At 33.9% G+C, this 18708-nt stretch overlaps 1 protein-coding gene and 1 long non-coding RNA gene across 2 annotated transcripts in view; both read right to left on the reverse strand.

Moving 5' to 3' along the window:
* LOC132946686 (uncharacterized) overlaps positions 1-18708 on the reverse strand; it is a 327529-nt gene that overhangs the window by 54530 nt on the left and 254291 nt on the right. The window lies entirely within an intron of this gene.
* Positions 1085-1697, reverse strand: LOC132946558 (uncharacterized). Its single transcript, XM_061016607.1, has 2 exons — positions 1632-1697; positions 1085-1453 (listed from the first exon to the last, which is right to left on the reverse strand). The coding sequence occupies exons 1-2, from the start codon at positions 1695-1697 to the stop codon at positions 1085-1087; spliced, it is 435 nt and encodes a 144-aa protein (XP_060872590.1).

The raw sequence follows: 18708 nt of genomic DNA on the forward strand, positions 1-18708 counted from the left end.
TCAACGGCACACGTAAACTCGCTGACGGAAAATTTACTAATTTTATTATTGCTGAACGCTTGGACATAATAACGAAATCGTAGACAAAGCCGTGTCGGTATACAGCACATTTGCACAATAATACATAATATTATATTAATACACAAATACATATTTTGGTTTTGTACAATGGCACCTACAGTCGGTATCTACGACAGTCTCATGTATATGGTACAACCGAAAATACCTATAGTGTATACGCTAGGTAATTAACAAGCGTAATGTAGGTAATATATAAACAAACTAAAATAAAAAATAGCAAGTTATTAGGCAGGTGGTTTAAACCATAGAATCATATTTTTATATTAAAAATGTAAAATTCATTACATATAGGTCAGCGTTTCTCGACCTGTGTTCGATATGTCCCTAGTCCCTACATAATATTAATAACAATACAAGCTGAATGAACGCCACTGAGCAAGATTGACGAGAAATCTAAATGAAAAACCATATTCTGAAACAGAACAAACTAGAGACAAATATATATATTATACAAATATAAATTTAATAATTATTAAGCAATTTGGAGAAATGCAAAACCGTGGAGATCAATATTACACATATCATTCTTTCCATGTTATCGCAGTGTTTTTGGTGTTTTCGACGTATAGGTACCCTGTTGATAACACTTTTTGTTCTTTGGTCAAAAAGCTTGATAATTTAATACAAAGTTGCTCGTGAGATTTTACACTAGTTAAAAAAACCGTAAGTATACCTGAACTAGAATTTCCACAAGCCGCATTAATTAATTTTACACAAGAGTGTTGACATATTTATTAATAATATTATCAAATAAAAACCAAATATTATATAACATAACACCCAATTTTATTCAAGTAAATTTACAGATACAATATACTTATTATACTACATAATATACATTTTACTTAATATACAATTTACATTTTACATACATTTGGTGCCCAAATACTGTCGTAACAAAACCACATCATAAGCCCTATTCGTCTGCGCGGTCGATCGCACCACAGCTAAACATACACCTGACGAACCGCTTCGTCCGGTTCCAAAGTGAACGCGCGGACGTCTAGGCGTGACCGTTGTCCGTTCCCGCGTCACTGCTGGTTACCGTACCCATTACTCCGGCTTCTACCGGTGGCAGCTGCGACGAGACGGATAACGGCGTTTTGATCCAACAGTCATCTTCTGGAGTGGCAGGTGGCATCAATGCCAAGACAGACGATTCGGCACGTGATGGCGAATCCGTCGAAACGGGCAACTCCGCGGACGTACCGAACGACAGTCCAGTTTCGGGAGCATCGCCCGAGGAATTTTCACGCACGGCCACATTAGGCAAAGACGCAGATCTCTTGTTCACCGGGAAGCTAAGGACATCGCTGCTCTCCGACGGTTTCAGCACATTCGACAGGTGATCGTCGACAGCCGGTACCATCAAGTCGTGCATGGATTTCCAATCGACCTCTGTAGGCGCTTCGGCCGAGGAATTTACACGCACGGCTATATTCGGTAACGATACAAATCTATTGTGCAGCGGCAATGTACGGAAATCACAACTCTCGAGCGATTTCGGTCGATTCGACCTAAGCTCGTCAAAAACCAAAAACCATTTGCATCGTTTCAGTCTTGGATGTCAGCTTGATATCTGACGACTTCTTGTCTTGAGCGGCAATATTTGACATACCGATATTTGATGTAGGTACGTGGAATAAATATACTATACGAAAATTCGATTTTAACTTTTATACCGTAGGTATTAGCAATTATTCGTGATTTTCGTAACAAATGAATTATAATGAAACTACAATACGTCATAAAACATAGTGTTATGAGTTACGGTTGTATAATATATATAATAATCAAACTTAATATTTCAATTATTACATGCATTATTTGCTGTGACGCAACTACTTTTTTTTCAGTTATATCGTATAATATACCCGCCGCATTAATAAAACGGTTTTATTTCCGGGATGAAAATATATACTTGGGTAAATAATAATCCACTTCGTAAATTATTTCAAAATAACCATATTTGTTCCAATATTATATTAAACTTACGTTATAAAATAAAAACATAATATTCGTCAAACGCAAACGATATTTTTTTTTTAAAAAAATAACGTAAATTAATGTTTTGTGGGTCTTGGGAGTATTAATTATTACCCCGCACCCGCGTAAGCCACTCTCTGTCTATACCCTATTCAGTTATATCATTGCGACTTTAGGAAGGCGTATGTTATATTATTACTACACCAAACGTACCTACACAGACACACTGTTCAAAGATTGTATATCAACACTTTGAGTGCCGTGTGTATCAATTTTAATACACAACTAAAATGTTTATTTTTGCCGTGTGTATTGATAACGGTACACACATTTAATGCTAATGATACACACAAAATAATGTCCCGGTAATAATGGTCAGTTTTGTCATTTTTGGCCCGTCACTCGCAAAGTATTAATCAAACCATTTATATACGGCAACGGCAACGGTGTACTACAGGTCGTTGAATTGCTCTTGTGAGCTTGCGACAATACCACCACACCAGGTAACCGGCTGTCTTTATACAGACACCGGTGCACCATACCCCCAAAAGGCCCCCGATATAATATTTAGGAAGCCCTTTTCAGACATAAAGGATTTTAGATTTTTAACTAATATGAACTTTTATTCCAATTTACAACACATGATGAAAATTGAAATTGTTTGATACCTGCAACGTGTTTCGTCCAACATCTAATATTATGTTATTATTGTATTGATTATACTTAAGAAGATAATATCTTATACTATACATTTTTTAATATAACTTGGCCCACAAATAAAAATTTGTTGATATTCATAGAAAAAAAAATTAAAAAATTAAAATTGTCCGTAAATAGCTTAAAACGAGTCAAAATATTTTAAAAATATTATCAAGTATTGGAATTGATAAAATAAACATTCAGTGAAATTTTCATCCATCTACAGTTCGTCTTTGAATTCCAAAATATCTTAGATTTAAAAAGAAAATTTTTATGAATTTCTCACTCAAAATAGTTTAAACATTTTCGTGAATTTGACGTATTTTGTCAATATTTAAACTTTAAATGCTTATAAAAAAACATAGTGACTATATAGATTTTTAATATTTTTCATCTTTCTTTGAAACAATATATTGGGAGTCGTCTATTAAATTGTAAAGCCCAAAGTACCAACTGGATTCACTCTCCTATCAGGAAAGATACCGTTGAAGAAAATCTAAGCATTTTTATTGTCCTAAGAAGTGATGACAGATACAAAAAAAATTAAAAATTAAATATAAAAAAGCAGGTAAGTGGATGTCGCTCTGCTGTACAGTAGGTTACAAGTGGGTCACTGTATAATGGATTGTGTTAAATTTGAATTCAATGATATCTTATCATTATATACGAAAAACAATTCTAAGCTGGGACGGTTTGTCAGTCTGGATATTTTATTATAGCCTGTAAGTACTAAGTTGTATTATAAATTAAAACAAAATAACTAAAATCGTTATTTTTATTTTTATTCGTTTCTAAACAAATCCCATTTTTAGCGGTTTTTTGTAATTTGTCGGTGATTTTTCCCGTAGTATTAAATAACTATTGAGAAAATCGACAAATGACCTCTTTAAAGTACCACTTTGATTATAAAAGATAAGATACTACATGTTGAAATCAAAACACTCCTTCTGGTAGAAATTTTGTATACAAAATAAATAAATAAACACGATTGTAAAACCACTAGATCCCTCACTCCGCTCAGAATCTAAAATATCAACTGAGATGAAATTACATATGATTTACATTTCGAATGGAGGCCTGTGCAGCTTAAATTTCTGATCTATTTTTGTAAGTAAAATTAATACAAATAAAGTGATTATACACTATGTACAGACAATATTCGGAGAGTTAATTTAAAAATGTTTAGCCTCCTGAGATGGAAAACATGTGTCTTTATTATTTTCTTGGTTTTTTTTTGTTACGATGGAGTTGTAAGCGCACCCTTAATTGCGCTTTTGGTGCTAGGCAATTTTGTAAGACGAAAGTTTGAAATAGGGCCATAGGGGGCCCCAAAATTTGACTCACACCTGGGCCCTTTTATCTCTAGTTGCGGCACTGGCAGACACATAATACCGATATTATTATTGGATATAATATTATAGGTAATAGCTGCAAGTTTGACGCGATGTCTTAAGTACTTTACACGATGGTTGGCTATACACCCCAACGGTTACGGTTTTGAGACGACAAGACGTCGCGTACTTATTACATACACTCTAACAGTATAGTTGACAGCGCCCACTCGATTCCCCGGCATATAATATACACAGTATTATATACTGCATAGGTGGTGATTATTTTATTGAAAAACACTCGTTATTCAAAAAAAAATTTAACGTTTTTGAAACTATTTTTCTGTTATACATATAATCTTAGGACGTTACAAAACACCATTTTCGGAAAAAAAATTCTATTTTAATCGTTACATTTTTTTTTAAAGTTTTTTCCTTCGCTTTTTCGGATGACAACATACATTTTTGATTCGATATTTCAAAGCAACACGAAACAGGAAGATTTTGATAATTATAATTTATAATATATAATTGTTTTGAAAATCCAGATTGCGGACGAGTTGTCGATAAGTGTTTAAAGTTTTGACACGCGAGCTGGGTGGAGTGACAGAGCTATGAGCCTATGGGTACCCCGCAAGATTTAATAGCCAAACTGATGACTTATAAAACACTCGTGTCCAAAATTTGATTTCTATATATAATGATCCCAAGTACCTACTCGGGCTATATTCTGAATTGGAATTAAAAACGTATGTCGCCATTGGAAAAAGTAAAAACTTAAAAAAATTACAACAATAATACTGCCGTGCTAAGCGTAATAAGCAGTACCTATTTAAATAAATATTTTTATATAATATAGTTTAAAATGGAAAATGGCGACGTTGCAGAGTTTTTTATGCTCAATCGTGTAAGTTTTCTTTTGTATTCTAATTTTCTTTGATATGCCGACAATTTGGCTCAATCGTGTCTCAGCCGTAATAATATTCTCTTATTATATAAAGCAGAAACCCGAGGGTGCTCCTCTGACGATTTTTCGAACTAGCGTAAGAGACTACCAATGAAAAAATTCGATGGGCGGTCCCCCAGGTCACTGCTTTGTAAAATTATAAATATCAGAAAAAAAAGGTATTTTTACAAAGAACTTAGAGATTATAAGTTTGAAGATGTATAGAAAATGTTATCAGAAAAAAAGGTATATTTACGAAGAACCTTGTATTTTTATATTTAAAGATAAAAGCTAATATATTTTATTGATGTTAAATTATGTTAAAATATAAATATGAAAGAAAGAAATTAATTATTATACATAATAACATTAGGCTTAACAATATTTTATATTGATAAACATTTTTATTTTTGTAAATATCGCTTAGCATAAAACTATAAAGTGTTGTACTTCACTCAGACTTATATTATACCCACCAACACACACTATCTTAAAGGAGAGTTGTTATCACTACAATTTATTTTACTATCATAATATATTGTATCGTTGAATGTAATTATTTGTTTGCTAAATAAATAATATATTATTATTATATGCGTAATTATTATGGTATTATTGGTGTATTGGTTTTATTAGTATACACATTGTTGATCGCCGCACAAAAGGACATAATGATATGAAGAAAAATAATATCGGCAAACCTAGGATGCATTTCTTAGATTTATAAATTAAGATATTTAAACATGAAAAATAATAAATACCACACGAAATTATTAATAACTATCCAAGTTTTCTAACTGCAGATAATCGATAGGTTCGAAAAAACCAGCAATGATAACAAAGAATATATTGACACCTTTTAAAAGTACCAAGTAAATGCTATTAGAAATCGGCCAAAAACTCGAAGTCCGAACTACTATAAAACGTGTACGCCCGAACTCGAAAAAACACACGTCGTTGTAAAACAATTGATACATTCATCGTTCCGCCCAGTGAATGTAAAAGACTTCACCTAAAAGTATAAGACGAGCACCAATGCAATTCGAAAGACGAATCCTCGTTAAAATAATATTATATTATAGGTACCTACCCGTAGGCATAAGTACGTATCGATAATAATAATGTTTGGGAAAATAAGCCGTTAAATAAACGACGCGGTCGTACTCACGCTGGCTAGCAATAAACGACGTCGTAACCGTCGTCTGGGCAATGTTTGTATTTTTCGGTGACTGCTTAGACCGAAATTGTTTTTTATAACTCACTTACAATTTTGTCTCCAACAGTATTAGATACTTGTTTCATACTATACCGGAAAAAAACACTGTTAATAAAATAACATGGCCACGATGGAGATCGATATAGACGCAATCCTGAGGGAGATGATTCACAGCCTTATTGACGAATTTTTCGTCGACGAAAATCAAGAGCATATCGATGAAGAGCAAGTTCCAGAGGACATCAACAGCATGAAAGACCGAGCTTTAGATGACGTCGTGAGCACCCTTTTGGGTGAGATAGTCGAAGCTGTCTGCGTCAAATTCGACGAAGGGCAAAATTTGGATTACGATAAAAATCAAGGAGATATTGAAAACGAGAACCATCGAGAGCCTATGGACGAAAAGGAAGTTCCAGAGGATATCTATGACAAAGAAGACCCAGATGACGTCGTGAACACCCTTTTGGGTGAGATTGTTGAAGCTGTCTGCGACGAAGACTCATCGGAGGCTATGGCCAGCGGAGACGCAGAGACAGTTAAAGTTCCGGAACAGATGATAGAGACACCGGCCGAGGGCAAAGAGAGGGACGGAGATGGACTGGCCAGGATACCTGAATCGGAAGCACCGAAACCAGCGGACCCCACACCTCCACGTGGACGCGCAAGGCGAATATTGGCCACCACGTGGAAGGGTGTGAGGCGGGTCACACGCCTGATGCTGTGCGGATGCTTCCGAGGAGAGTGAAGCCGCAGTCCACCCCTCCCTCCTCCTCGGACCGAAGAACACCAGACAAGACGGCGGCGACATGGGGGATTGATACGTGACAGAGCACTTTACGGTGTACGGCGGTAAGTCACCCTGTACGTTTTCCGGCCACCCGCGGAAAGACGAGGTCGTGGTCGATGGCGCCGCGAGCTTGCGGTTTCTGACACGCGAGACCATCTGTGGCTGCTCGGCGATGGCCCAGCAGCGTAGGTCGTGAGAGGAGCGACGGACGGACGACGACGACGACGACATACGACGGCTAACTAGACCAGCGTGGGCAACGATACCGCCCCGACGGTACTTCGACGATAGCTGCAGTTTGCACGAAGGCAACTCGTGACGGCGGCGGCGGAGATCTCAAAGCACGATGGGTGAGCGATAGAGCTAAGGTAAGCTATGGGAACACGGACGACGTCGCTGCATCGCCTGACCCGCAGAAACTGATCATGTTTCAGGGTCCGGCGGTGCGCGACTCCGCAGCGGAGGGGCCATTGGCGCGGCAGACACTGTGCCGACGGGACCCCAGGACGAAAATCAGGGAGTGGATCAGGACCATGGTGCGTTGTGGCGTGGTCCGACGATTCTCTCCCCTTTTTGTCCAGTGGTAATTCCGCTGGCCTGGCCGCGCCTCCGGTCGCCGCTGATTCCACAGCCCCAAATAGCTGTCTTCGCTCGCTCAGTGCTTTGGTGTCTCCGTCGTCGCCGTCACAACAGTCGTCTTCAGCATCTGCGCATCGTCGACGCGCATGACATCGCGCACTAGCCGCTCGCCGTCAATCGTCGTCCAATGTCGCTCCCGCGGCCTTCGCAGTCGGGTCCAACCAGCCGTCACGATGGTCGTCACCCGCGAGCAAACGCGCCAGCGATCACACTCGTCTGCCTTAGGGACCGGCCGCGAAAACGTATGGAGGTGACCAGTGGCCTTTGCATCTGCACGCACCTCGCCATCACGTATCAATCCCCCCGCTTTTGTGTCTTGTCTGGTGTTTTTTTTTTTTTTTTATTATATTAATATTTTTTCTTGTTCAAAATTGTTAAATTTTCTGACCATTTTGCGTCAAACCTTATCTTTCGGCTCAACAAACATAAATTTTTTTTGTTATATATTCCCATTAATTCAGACCATTTTGCGTCAAACTACTTATCCTTTGCTCACCAGCAATAAGTTTTTTTATATATGTCATCAGACAATTTTGTGTAAAACTTCTTTCGGCTCAAAAAAAATAAAAATTATGTGGTTAAAATATTGTTTCTTTTTTTCGTATTAATAGTGTATTTGAATTTTTATTTATTTCAACAGAATAATAGGTAGAATAATATTAATATAAAATCGATATATTACACTACTTTGAAATTCTACAACTATTAGCTAACTTTTGCTCCTTATAAATAAATAGGTACACTTATTAAGCTTATACATGTACGTTGCATTGAAATTTTGTAAATTCATAAAATTATTTATTGCTATCTAAGATAACTCAAACACACACATGTATATTAGTTATTACTTATGAGTTATGACAATAAGTATTGTAAACAATTTTGTAATTTAAAAATATTATTCATGGGTACATTTAACGTATTTTATTATAATTTAATATTTTATACACACGATAACGTTTTCAACTGCAATGTTTTCGGCAAAAATTAATTCAACTTATTGTACTTCTACCTAATACTTTTTGAGATACTTACACTAGCTGACTACTGAGACGTTGAGAGTTTGAGACGCTGGTCACTGACTTATATAATTACTATTCGGCATTCGCCCTATACATGGGTAGGTATGAAAAGATTTTGATAATTTAAATACACTGTTGACATTTAGTAAGTACTCGAAACTATAATGATTCATTTATACAATTTGCTTTACTTCAGAAGACCGTAAAATTCGTAGGCCCATTTTAACAAAGTCCGATAATGACAATAATTGACAATAGTCGTTTACGCAGTACCAAAAACAAAAAAAAAAACAAAGATTTACTCGTATGTAAATTGAAACATCAGTGTGATTAAATCATTTACCGGAAGCCCGAAGGACTTTCAATCACTCTGCGCGTACGGCAACTGGATCTACTAGACGGGCTAGATGGAGCTCCACTGAAATGTATTGAAATAAAATTTAAAAAAAAAAATTACAAGATATAAGCATAATGTGTCAACACAATGTCGTTTACAAATGTTGTACCGGAAGTAATTCGGGCTTCCATTTTCCACGCATCAATAATGAATACATATTATATTCCACTTGCGACTTTACCAAGTGCATAATATATTGTGATTTGTGGTAGTGTGGTTACATGTAGAACCACGTATAGGTACGTCAGACCTACTAAACATATGTACAGGGCGAGTAAAGAGCAAAGCAAACGTTAACCAAATATTTGAAAATTGACAATTTGAAAGAAAAGTTTAAATGAAAGTTATATATTTGTTTAAAGTTTCGCCATCTCTTTATTGAGCGTTCCTGTACAAATATATATTATTATATACACTTAAAAATGTAAGTCTTAGCTAAATCGTGCTCTGGACCACATAGGTACCAAGTGCAGGATACTGAATAAACTATACGACTTGACAAATAGTGGTGCGTTGACTTGAAGAACCACGTACACAATTTAACCTACAAAAGATATATGTCCAGTAAAAAGCAAACACTAACCAAATATTTCAAATTAAAAACTTAAAGTAGTTATTTTTAAATTATAAGTATTTCTGTATATTTGTTTAGCGTTTGATAATTTTTTATTGGGCATCCTGTACATATATATTTACATAAAAAAGAGAGTCATAAACTCCTAGAAAAACTGAGCACAGGACAAGGTACTAAAAAATTATAAGACCTAACCAATAGTGCATATAGTGCGTTGACTTGAAGAACTGTGTACATAGGTAATAGTTGAATGATGAACCTGCAGAAAATATATACAGGGCATCCAGTAAAGAGTAATCATTAACCTAATATTTATATATATTAGTTTATTTATTAATCTATTAATATAAATAATTTAGTTTATGTGCCGCCGTCGTGCGTGTATATCGATAATTTTTTAGAAAAGTTGAGTTTTACTATATACAGGCATAAATACATGTTTTTTTTTTATTTAATAAACTGCGTTATTATTATATTAGACTGCCTTTTATCCTTTTGCCTACTCGGTCTGTACGTAGGTACATGTATATATTATAATAAATTTATAAATATTAATTATATAAAAAAATATCCTAGCTCGAGTCAAGTCGACTATACTCTAGGTATGTATAATCATGAGCATAAAATCAAATTAATAACTAACCTACATGTATACTATATGACTTAATGAGGATCTATTTATTTATTAATATATATTATATAGTAACTGTAGCAGTATTTGTATGCTACATTAAATTATGAATTGCCAAAATAAGAAAGTGGCTATTTGATTACCTCAACCAGCTAACTCACCTGACAACTGTAATATTATATTGATATGTATGTAATTATTAGTTCATATATCATAGGTATACACATTATGTTTTTTTGGGTTGTGTAGTATATCGTTTGTATTGTGTGTAGTTATATACTACGGCGAACGTCGTTCGAGGTGACTGACCTGCTAGACACCCAACAAAATTCGTTGGCTGTATGATTTGAATGGACGCGCGAAATTTTTTAATTTTTTTTCACGTAATTTATTACTTATATTTGCTTTTTTGGTAACAGTAATGAACGTTGTCCGCGATCCGACGCAGTCGGATTGCATACCTGATGACGTGACCCGGCCGTCGCAAATTGTCCGCTATCCGACGAAGTCAGATAGCCTACCTTTATTACTACGGCGAAAGTCATTCGAGGTGACTAACCTGCTAGACACCAAAAAAAATACTGTGGCTATATATGATTTGCATGGACGCCCAAATTTTTTAAATTTTTTTTCACGTAATATCGCGTTTTCGGCGGCAGTAAAGAACGTTGTCAGCGATCCGACGCAGTTGGATTGCATACCTGATGGCGTAACCCGGCCGTCCCACATTATCCACTATCCGACGAAGTGAGATTGCCTAACCGGATAACTGAGATGACTGACCTGCTAGACACCAAAAAAATCGCGGCGGCTATATAATTTTTTTTACGGAATTTCGAATTTCCTACGGCATAACCCGGGCTACCACGTTAAACCTAAGGTTGTGGTCCTAACCTTATCACAGTTCCTTATCACCAGACCTCCTTATCACACACCAACCGGCTCGAGACCGACGACCAGACCAAAAGACCACTGCAGCTTCCGACATCGGTTAAAACTTTTCGCCTTCTACTCGGGGGGTTAGGGGGTCTGCCCCATCGACGCTCGGAGAGCTAGTAATAATATAATACGTAAACTCTGGAACGTTATGGCAGGTAGGTACGCCTCACCTGTATTCAGTGTTCGGACTTATCTTGATAATTATTTGTTCATCTTTTATATTATCTAGATAAATAGTTACAAGATATCTAAACGTTCATCTTAGATAAATTTTTACTAATCTAAATAAATTCATCTATATACATTTTTTATTGATAAAAATCGTGAAATTGTACAAACACGTTTTAAATACCTATTTATACAGATTCTCAAACCGAGTTTATGGCTTATAAATAATGTAGTTATTTGTATTTATATCATTATTATTATTATATTCCTAGTGCCCAACTAAAATATACCTAAATTTAAATCCCATTTAAAAAAAAATTGTATCTTTTTTTTTATCTAGATAAAAAAGTATTTATCTTTATCTTTATCTAGATACATATGAGTTAAGATGTCTTTTATACCTATCTAAATACATTTGAGTTGCATTATCTTTATCTTTATCTAGATAAAAAAATACTTATCTAGTCCGAACACTGCGGCTGTATTACGTTATAATAATAAATTATATAGTTGGTGATTCTATCGATCAACACACGTCAATTCAGAAAATATTTGTTTGACATATAATTACTTTATATAAACGGTTACAAACATAAAGGCCTAAACTCAGAATAACATATTATACCTAAGGCCTAATGGATGCAAAACGAGATTTTTGAATAAGGAAAGTATTGTAAAAAATATAGTAGTGCAAAATGTTATAACTTTACAAGCTTTTAATTTTATAAATAAGTTATAAGTAAATAACAATATGAGTTATTTATGTCTGGATTACTTTATTGAATAAGATTGTTGATTTTTAATTACCTAAGGATTCTAGATTTTATTATATGATTTATAAGACAATCAATACCAATACACCATATTTAATACTTATACAGTTATACAGTTTGTACGTTATTGTAACTTAATTTATAACCATTAACATAATAATATTATAGTAATTCGTAAACCTTGGTTGATAACTGATAAGTTATTTTCATTATTTAATGGGGCCCTTAAAATCCTGGAGCGGCGTCGCGGAAAGCAGACAGCCAATATCGCCGCCGTCGTGTAGGTATTACTATATACAGGCATAAATACATGCGTCGGAGGGTTCGTTTTTTTCGCGAATTTTGCGTATTCGACGGCGGAGCCGGTCGTCATCTGTCCGACGCGGTCGCATCGCCCTTTACAACGCCCTTTGACGTACGTCTAAACCGCGTTCGTAATTCGCCGGGACGTCGAAACGGCTTAAGAGTCATAGATCTGAGTATCTGACTCCAGTTTTCAACTCGGTAGGTAGGTAGGTAGGTAGGTAAGGGGGCGAATGTAAGTTCCCACACGAGATATATCAGGTAAAAATTAACCCTGGATATCCATACGTAAGTTCCCACACGAAAAAAAATTATACCAAACAACATGGCTGGGCAAAGAAAAGTAACTTAACTTAATTTAAACTTTAAAGTTAAAATGTTCTTATTTTCAAAATAAAAAATGTCAGATACATAATAATGTTTATATAAATTGCTTATAATTTCAACTTTTAATTCGTTAATGCTCAGCCTTGCCAAACACAAACTTCCTTCCCACTTTATTCAGACTTAGGACTGACAACTTAAACGTAGTTAGTGTGGTTAAAATTTGTTTTGTTTTTATATTGCATTAAAAAAAGTCCAATTCAATTTTGAATTGAATCTAGTCCGTATATCATATAATAAAAATTACTAATATAATGTGTATAATATTTGTATATGTATAAAATAAAAATAATAATAGAAAAAATCAAATTTCATTATGTTTATTTCGATAGCTCAAACACTTCACATAGTCATACTGTGTAATTTTTTGTAAGTTATAATCTGAAATTTTTTTATTTATATAGTTTTGTTTTTCTTGTGTACAATTCTAGTGTCCAAGAACACTGGAAAAGAATGTAAAATTTAAATTATTTATTTTATTTTAATATAACATGACGTCTTATATTTCTATAATAATTATTGTCATTGTAGAGTACAATTCAAACTCCAGTACGATGTCCGAGTGTAATACAATTGGGAAAATTTGAAGTGGAGACTTGTTATTCATGTCCATTTCCACAGGAGGAGAATTCTCCGAGATTAATATTTTGTGCATTTTGTTTAAAATACACAAAATGTCAATCGATTCTGGAAAGACATATGCGACACTGTAATTGGAGAACAACACCAGGCACAGAAATCTACCAATGTGGAAACGCAGAACCGGCTGTCACTGGTGTTCCCCTACTCGGTGCCGTTCTCGGCGCTGCCGTCCACCGTGCTGGCTGCCCGAGTGGGCCGTCGGCCACTGATGATTGTGTCGTGCGCTTCGTGCCTTGTGTTTGAGTACTTTTACGTGGACAGGCGCACTGCCGAATTTACTATGTTCACCAGCTGATGGCCAAGTTAGATTTTCCTGATAACAAAAAAATAACGATTTTAAATTATTATAATATTTTTTTTTAGGATGTTAACATTTTGAAGAACCTCTGAAGTGTATTCCTCGGACAGAGGGTGGCTAACCCTAGTGTACGTGTGCGTGGCCGGCATGTAACTGGAGACACCCGGCTTACGCGGTCAACACTATATCATAATAACCGTCACGATGTTCCTGGCCTTCAAGATTTACACTGTGCTGGCCGACGACGGTGGCATGTACCGCAACTATCTGATATCGTCGCTATTCTGCCTCACGTCCATAGTCATCTGCTTCCTGTAGCTTCCCGAGACCAAGGGCAAAACGTTTGCCGCCATACAGGACCAGCTCAAGAAGGTGGACGATTTGGTCTGAACGAAGGCACGCGATCGAGTTCAACTGCTGCTGGTGGAGGCGGATGTGGGTGCATGACGATGACCAATCGGTTTGTATGAGTACGAGTCGAACACCCGCACGATAATTTTACGACTTAGGACTTGCGTCGAGTGTGCAGAATTTACAAACAAAGTATTCCAGTTTTCAAAATTCAACATACATTGTAAACAATTATTTATCTTTAATACTATATCATCATTTATAGTTGCTGATATTTTACACGTGTATATGCTGTATATTTTTTAAATAACGATAAAAAATTATGTAAATATACCAGCTATATGGACACTTTAGTATTAATTGTAAATAATATGATGTATATCAATCAATTTTTCTTTATTTTAAATATTGAATGTACATGCCATTTGATATACTTCCAAGCCTATTTTTTCTATTATAATTTAAAGTAAAAACTTTCTATATAGTAAGATTTTTTATTTAGTAAGATTATTATATTTTTTTCAAAAAAAAAAGTACGCTGATGTCTGTTGATTGGTGATTAATAATAACCTTATTCCGGCTTGGGTAAAATTACATACAATGCATATTGGAAAGGTGTTATTCTAGAATATTTAGATAAACAAAGAAGCATTGACAACATATGCATCAATGATGTTAGCAGTGAAACTGGTTATTTAAAAATATTTAATTAGAAACTTTTTACAGTGACGGGTGTTAATTTTCTTCGGACTGTCACGGTGTCCTCCACCATGGCGAATACCTACGTGTACCCACTTGAAAATTCTGCCAAACACAAAAACGTGTTCCTCCGACCGTTCCCGTCCGTACCAAAAACCTTACAATACCATCCTACAGCTAATGGCCTCAGTTGTCGGGCTTATGACCAATAAAAAAAAAATTATAAAAATAATAATAATTATTACTTTTTGAATAATATGTTTGAACATTGTAATAAATAATATTTTGAATATCTTTGTTTTTATTTTTTGCTGATTCAATCATTTTTGTAATTTGTTACCTTTTTTGTAACAATATATTATGTTTAACTGATTTTTTTTTTTTTTGTAATTTTATCACGCATTTGATAATATATTTTTATATGTTCAGTGTTCACATTATACCTAAAACTCATGTATAACAATTATTTTTGTTGGAATCTTATAAATTTTTATATTATTAATTATATTTATTAACTTATCGAATTTTTCTTATATTGTTCAATTATTATACAACCAGGGCCGGCTACATAGTGGTCTGAAACGTAAATTTACACGAAAAAATGTTAAATTTAGGGGTTTTGGCCCTAACAATATAATATTATCAGTATTTTGAAAATGCCGGCTTCTTACTAAATTGCTGCTTAAGTAAGCTCTAGGCGTGTGCCTATGTTGCCTACCCCTTCAGCTGGGCCTGTATACAACTATAATAATATATATAAACTATACTTTTTCTTGTTATTATGTCATTATTATAAAACAACTGTTTCAATATATTATTGTATTTTACGTTCATTTAGTATTATAATATTAATATATATTCATACCTATATTATATTGTCTGAACATTATTGTGTATTTTGACATTCAAAATACCTACCTACATATATTTGTTAAACGTCTACATAATGGTCAAATCATAATAACTACATATACCTGCTGTTACGAATAATGACGACGACGACTCTGGTGACAGCAGCCCTTCAGAGCGTGTTTGTATATAATAGCTATAATGTACACTACATATACCTATTGTATAAGACATAATAGTGTATAATATTACGAATTTTACACTATTTTATGATAATATTATTATGTTGGTTTCGTATTGATACATTTTTCGATATTTTATATTCGATTAGACAATCTCGGATGACTCTGCATGCCAGAAATCGATTGAAAAACTAATTCGACCATCATATACTGCAGTCAGGTAAGCAGGATTACTACATAATTGAACCACCTGACGACGACCAAGACGTACCTATACTCGAGTAGTCGAGTATATAATATGACTCCAAGGAGATGATTCATATAACGGGTGGTACCTATTCAATTTTCAATGTAATTTTTCATGCCAAGTGTCATAATATGTATGAATAAATAATTGGTATTTAATGACTGGTCCATCACGGATCGACTCACGTTTCAGAATTATTTCTCTAGCTGGACCGATCATTTCTGACTAAACCAAAACACGTATAGCGAGTTCCGTTCTCCAGATAATACCAACTAATTAACATTAAATTTTGATTTTTAATAATAAAATTGTATATTTAATTTGTTTTAGTTTTTTTATTGTGAAATTACCTGGACGGCACTCGATGAGTTTTGACTGGAACCTCCAGCAGGGGGTATTGTACGATCGGATCTTTTTCTAGTTCATATAATGTGCCCATATATTATGTTTATCCCCTGCCAAAACTGCGTCGGTGCTATTCAGAGTTCAGATCGTAACTTTTAATAAATATGCTAACGGCTCTAATACTAGTTTTTAAGTGCCGGTCGCCGGAACTGAGGCAGAGACTGACTGAAGTGAGTGGTGCTGAAACATGGAATCTTGTCAAAACCCAAAGTGACAGTCACAATAGCGAAACTAAAATATCAAAGATGTTAAGTTTTTTTAACTGTATTTTACAACAATTTTCAGTTTATAAATTAAAAGTATGTAATAATAATCATAGATACCTACTAATTCCATTTGCAAATTGAATTTATATTATGCAATTAAAATCCTTTTATGTATTATTTGTTTTAAATGAGTTCACCATATCTTATATTTATTTAGCTGTGTCAAGTAGAATAAATTTAATGCTTAAAGTTTTTGAGTGATATCATTTGCGAATGCGTAAATTTGTTAAAATGTCTTATCTGTGTATAACTTTATAAAAACTAAGGTGTATTGATACACCTTGAGAAAAACATATGATTTATCATAGTATTATACCCTATAATAACATAGATAATAGATACCTATATCTTTCTCTATATCTATGTACCTATAATCATTGTATCTAAATAATCTATGGGAAACGACAATAATTGTAGATAAAATTATCGATTCCAATAATTTCTTTCTTGATGTGTTACCATACGTAAATACAAATGTCGTAATAGTGTAATACATTATGTATAGATACTTGTACATTTTATTCCCTTTGGGTTGGTTTTATAAGTCAGTACTTCAAGTGGGGAGCAGAAATATTTAGTGATTTGGGAGTAAAGCAAAAGGAAAAAATTAAAATTGTAAAAAATGTAAGTCATATGTACCTACCTACCAGCTACGCATACAGAAATGTTATTTAATAAGCTAATTCAGTCAAAATACATTTTTACAGTTCATGTTAATAAATATATAACAATATATAACGTATCCTTCATCCGATATGCTTATACTGTATATTTTTATCCCTAAAGTCTAAAGTATAATATTAACGTAATAAAAAAGAATAAATTTAAAGTTTTAATTTATAAGATGTTCTTGTTATGATTAGGCCGTGTTTTTGCAGATGAAAATAATTTGATTTCTGAGATTCCAAATCTAATTGATCATCCCTATAATATTATGCATTATTCATCATATAATACTATATAGGTAGGTTATTATTTAATAATTTTGTTTAAAATTTTAATGCACATGTCGAGAAATCGCTTGATTATTTTTATGTCGCAAATTTCCTAAAATTGGTTGTTGAATTTTTGTTATATGTAGAGCTATAATTTATTTTAATCGAAATAATTTTAATGTTTTTAATACCTACCTAATTAAAATGGTTCTACTTCTACAAGTCGCAATTGTATAGAATATCTATACTTATTTTTTTAGTTGATTAAAAATATTCTAAAATATTTAACGCTGCTCGTAAACCGTAGTATCTACGATGAGTATAATATCTCCACTAAGTGTTTATAATTGTACATGTCTGATGTCATTGACATTGCAATTTGAAATTAAATTTATTCTACATATTAGATGATATATATATAAGTGCATGGGAGCATAGGTTTGTACAAATAGGTGATAGGTAAGTTGTAAAATGACGAGCATTAATAATATAATTTTCAAATATTATATTAATTGGTATTTTGGTACTTACCTATATATAATATTAAATTTGGTATCTCTGTTATATCAACTTCATTAAAATATCGTTTGGTTATAAACTTTTAACGTTTAATTAGGTATAAGTACCTACAGAATGCGATATTTTATATTGTACAAGTAAACAACATAATGTGATTTCCTTAGAGATGTAAAATGTACGCACGTTTTTTTATGGTCATATTACTATGGTAGTTACTAGTTACTGTCCGTCAACGTGTTAAGGACGATATGCGAGTTGTTCTGTCCAATATTTTCCCCGATTTAAAGCCAATATTGCAATCAAAACAACAGAAAAATAATATGTCACATTGAAACTTGTATACATAAATAATTATAAACTATGAAACAAGGTGATTATTACTATTTCATAATTATTTAATAATGTATTATTGTATTAACTCTCGAAGTTATCATTAAAA

The sequence above is a fragment of the Metopolophium dirhodum genome, chromosome 6 (assembly GCF_019925205.1).
Source record: "Metopolophium dirhodum isolate CAU chromosome 6, ASM1992520v1, whole genome shotgun sequence".
Classification (NCBI taxonomy): Eukaryota; Metazoa; Arthropoda; class Insecta; order Hemiptera; family Aphididae; genus Metopolophium; species Metopolophium dirhodum.

Coding starts and splice junctions, on each gene's coding strand:
- LOC132946558 (XM_061016607.1), bottom strand. CDS start 1,697: ATGTCAAATATTGCCGCTCAAGACAAGAAGTCGTCAGATATCAAGCTG. Junction 1,454..1,631: donor TGACATCCAAGACTGAAACG/ATGCAAATGGTT, acceptor TCCATGCACGAC/TTGATGGTACCGGCTGTCGA.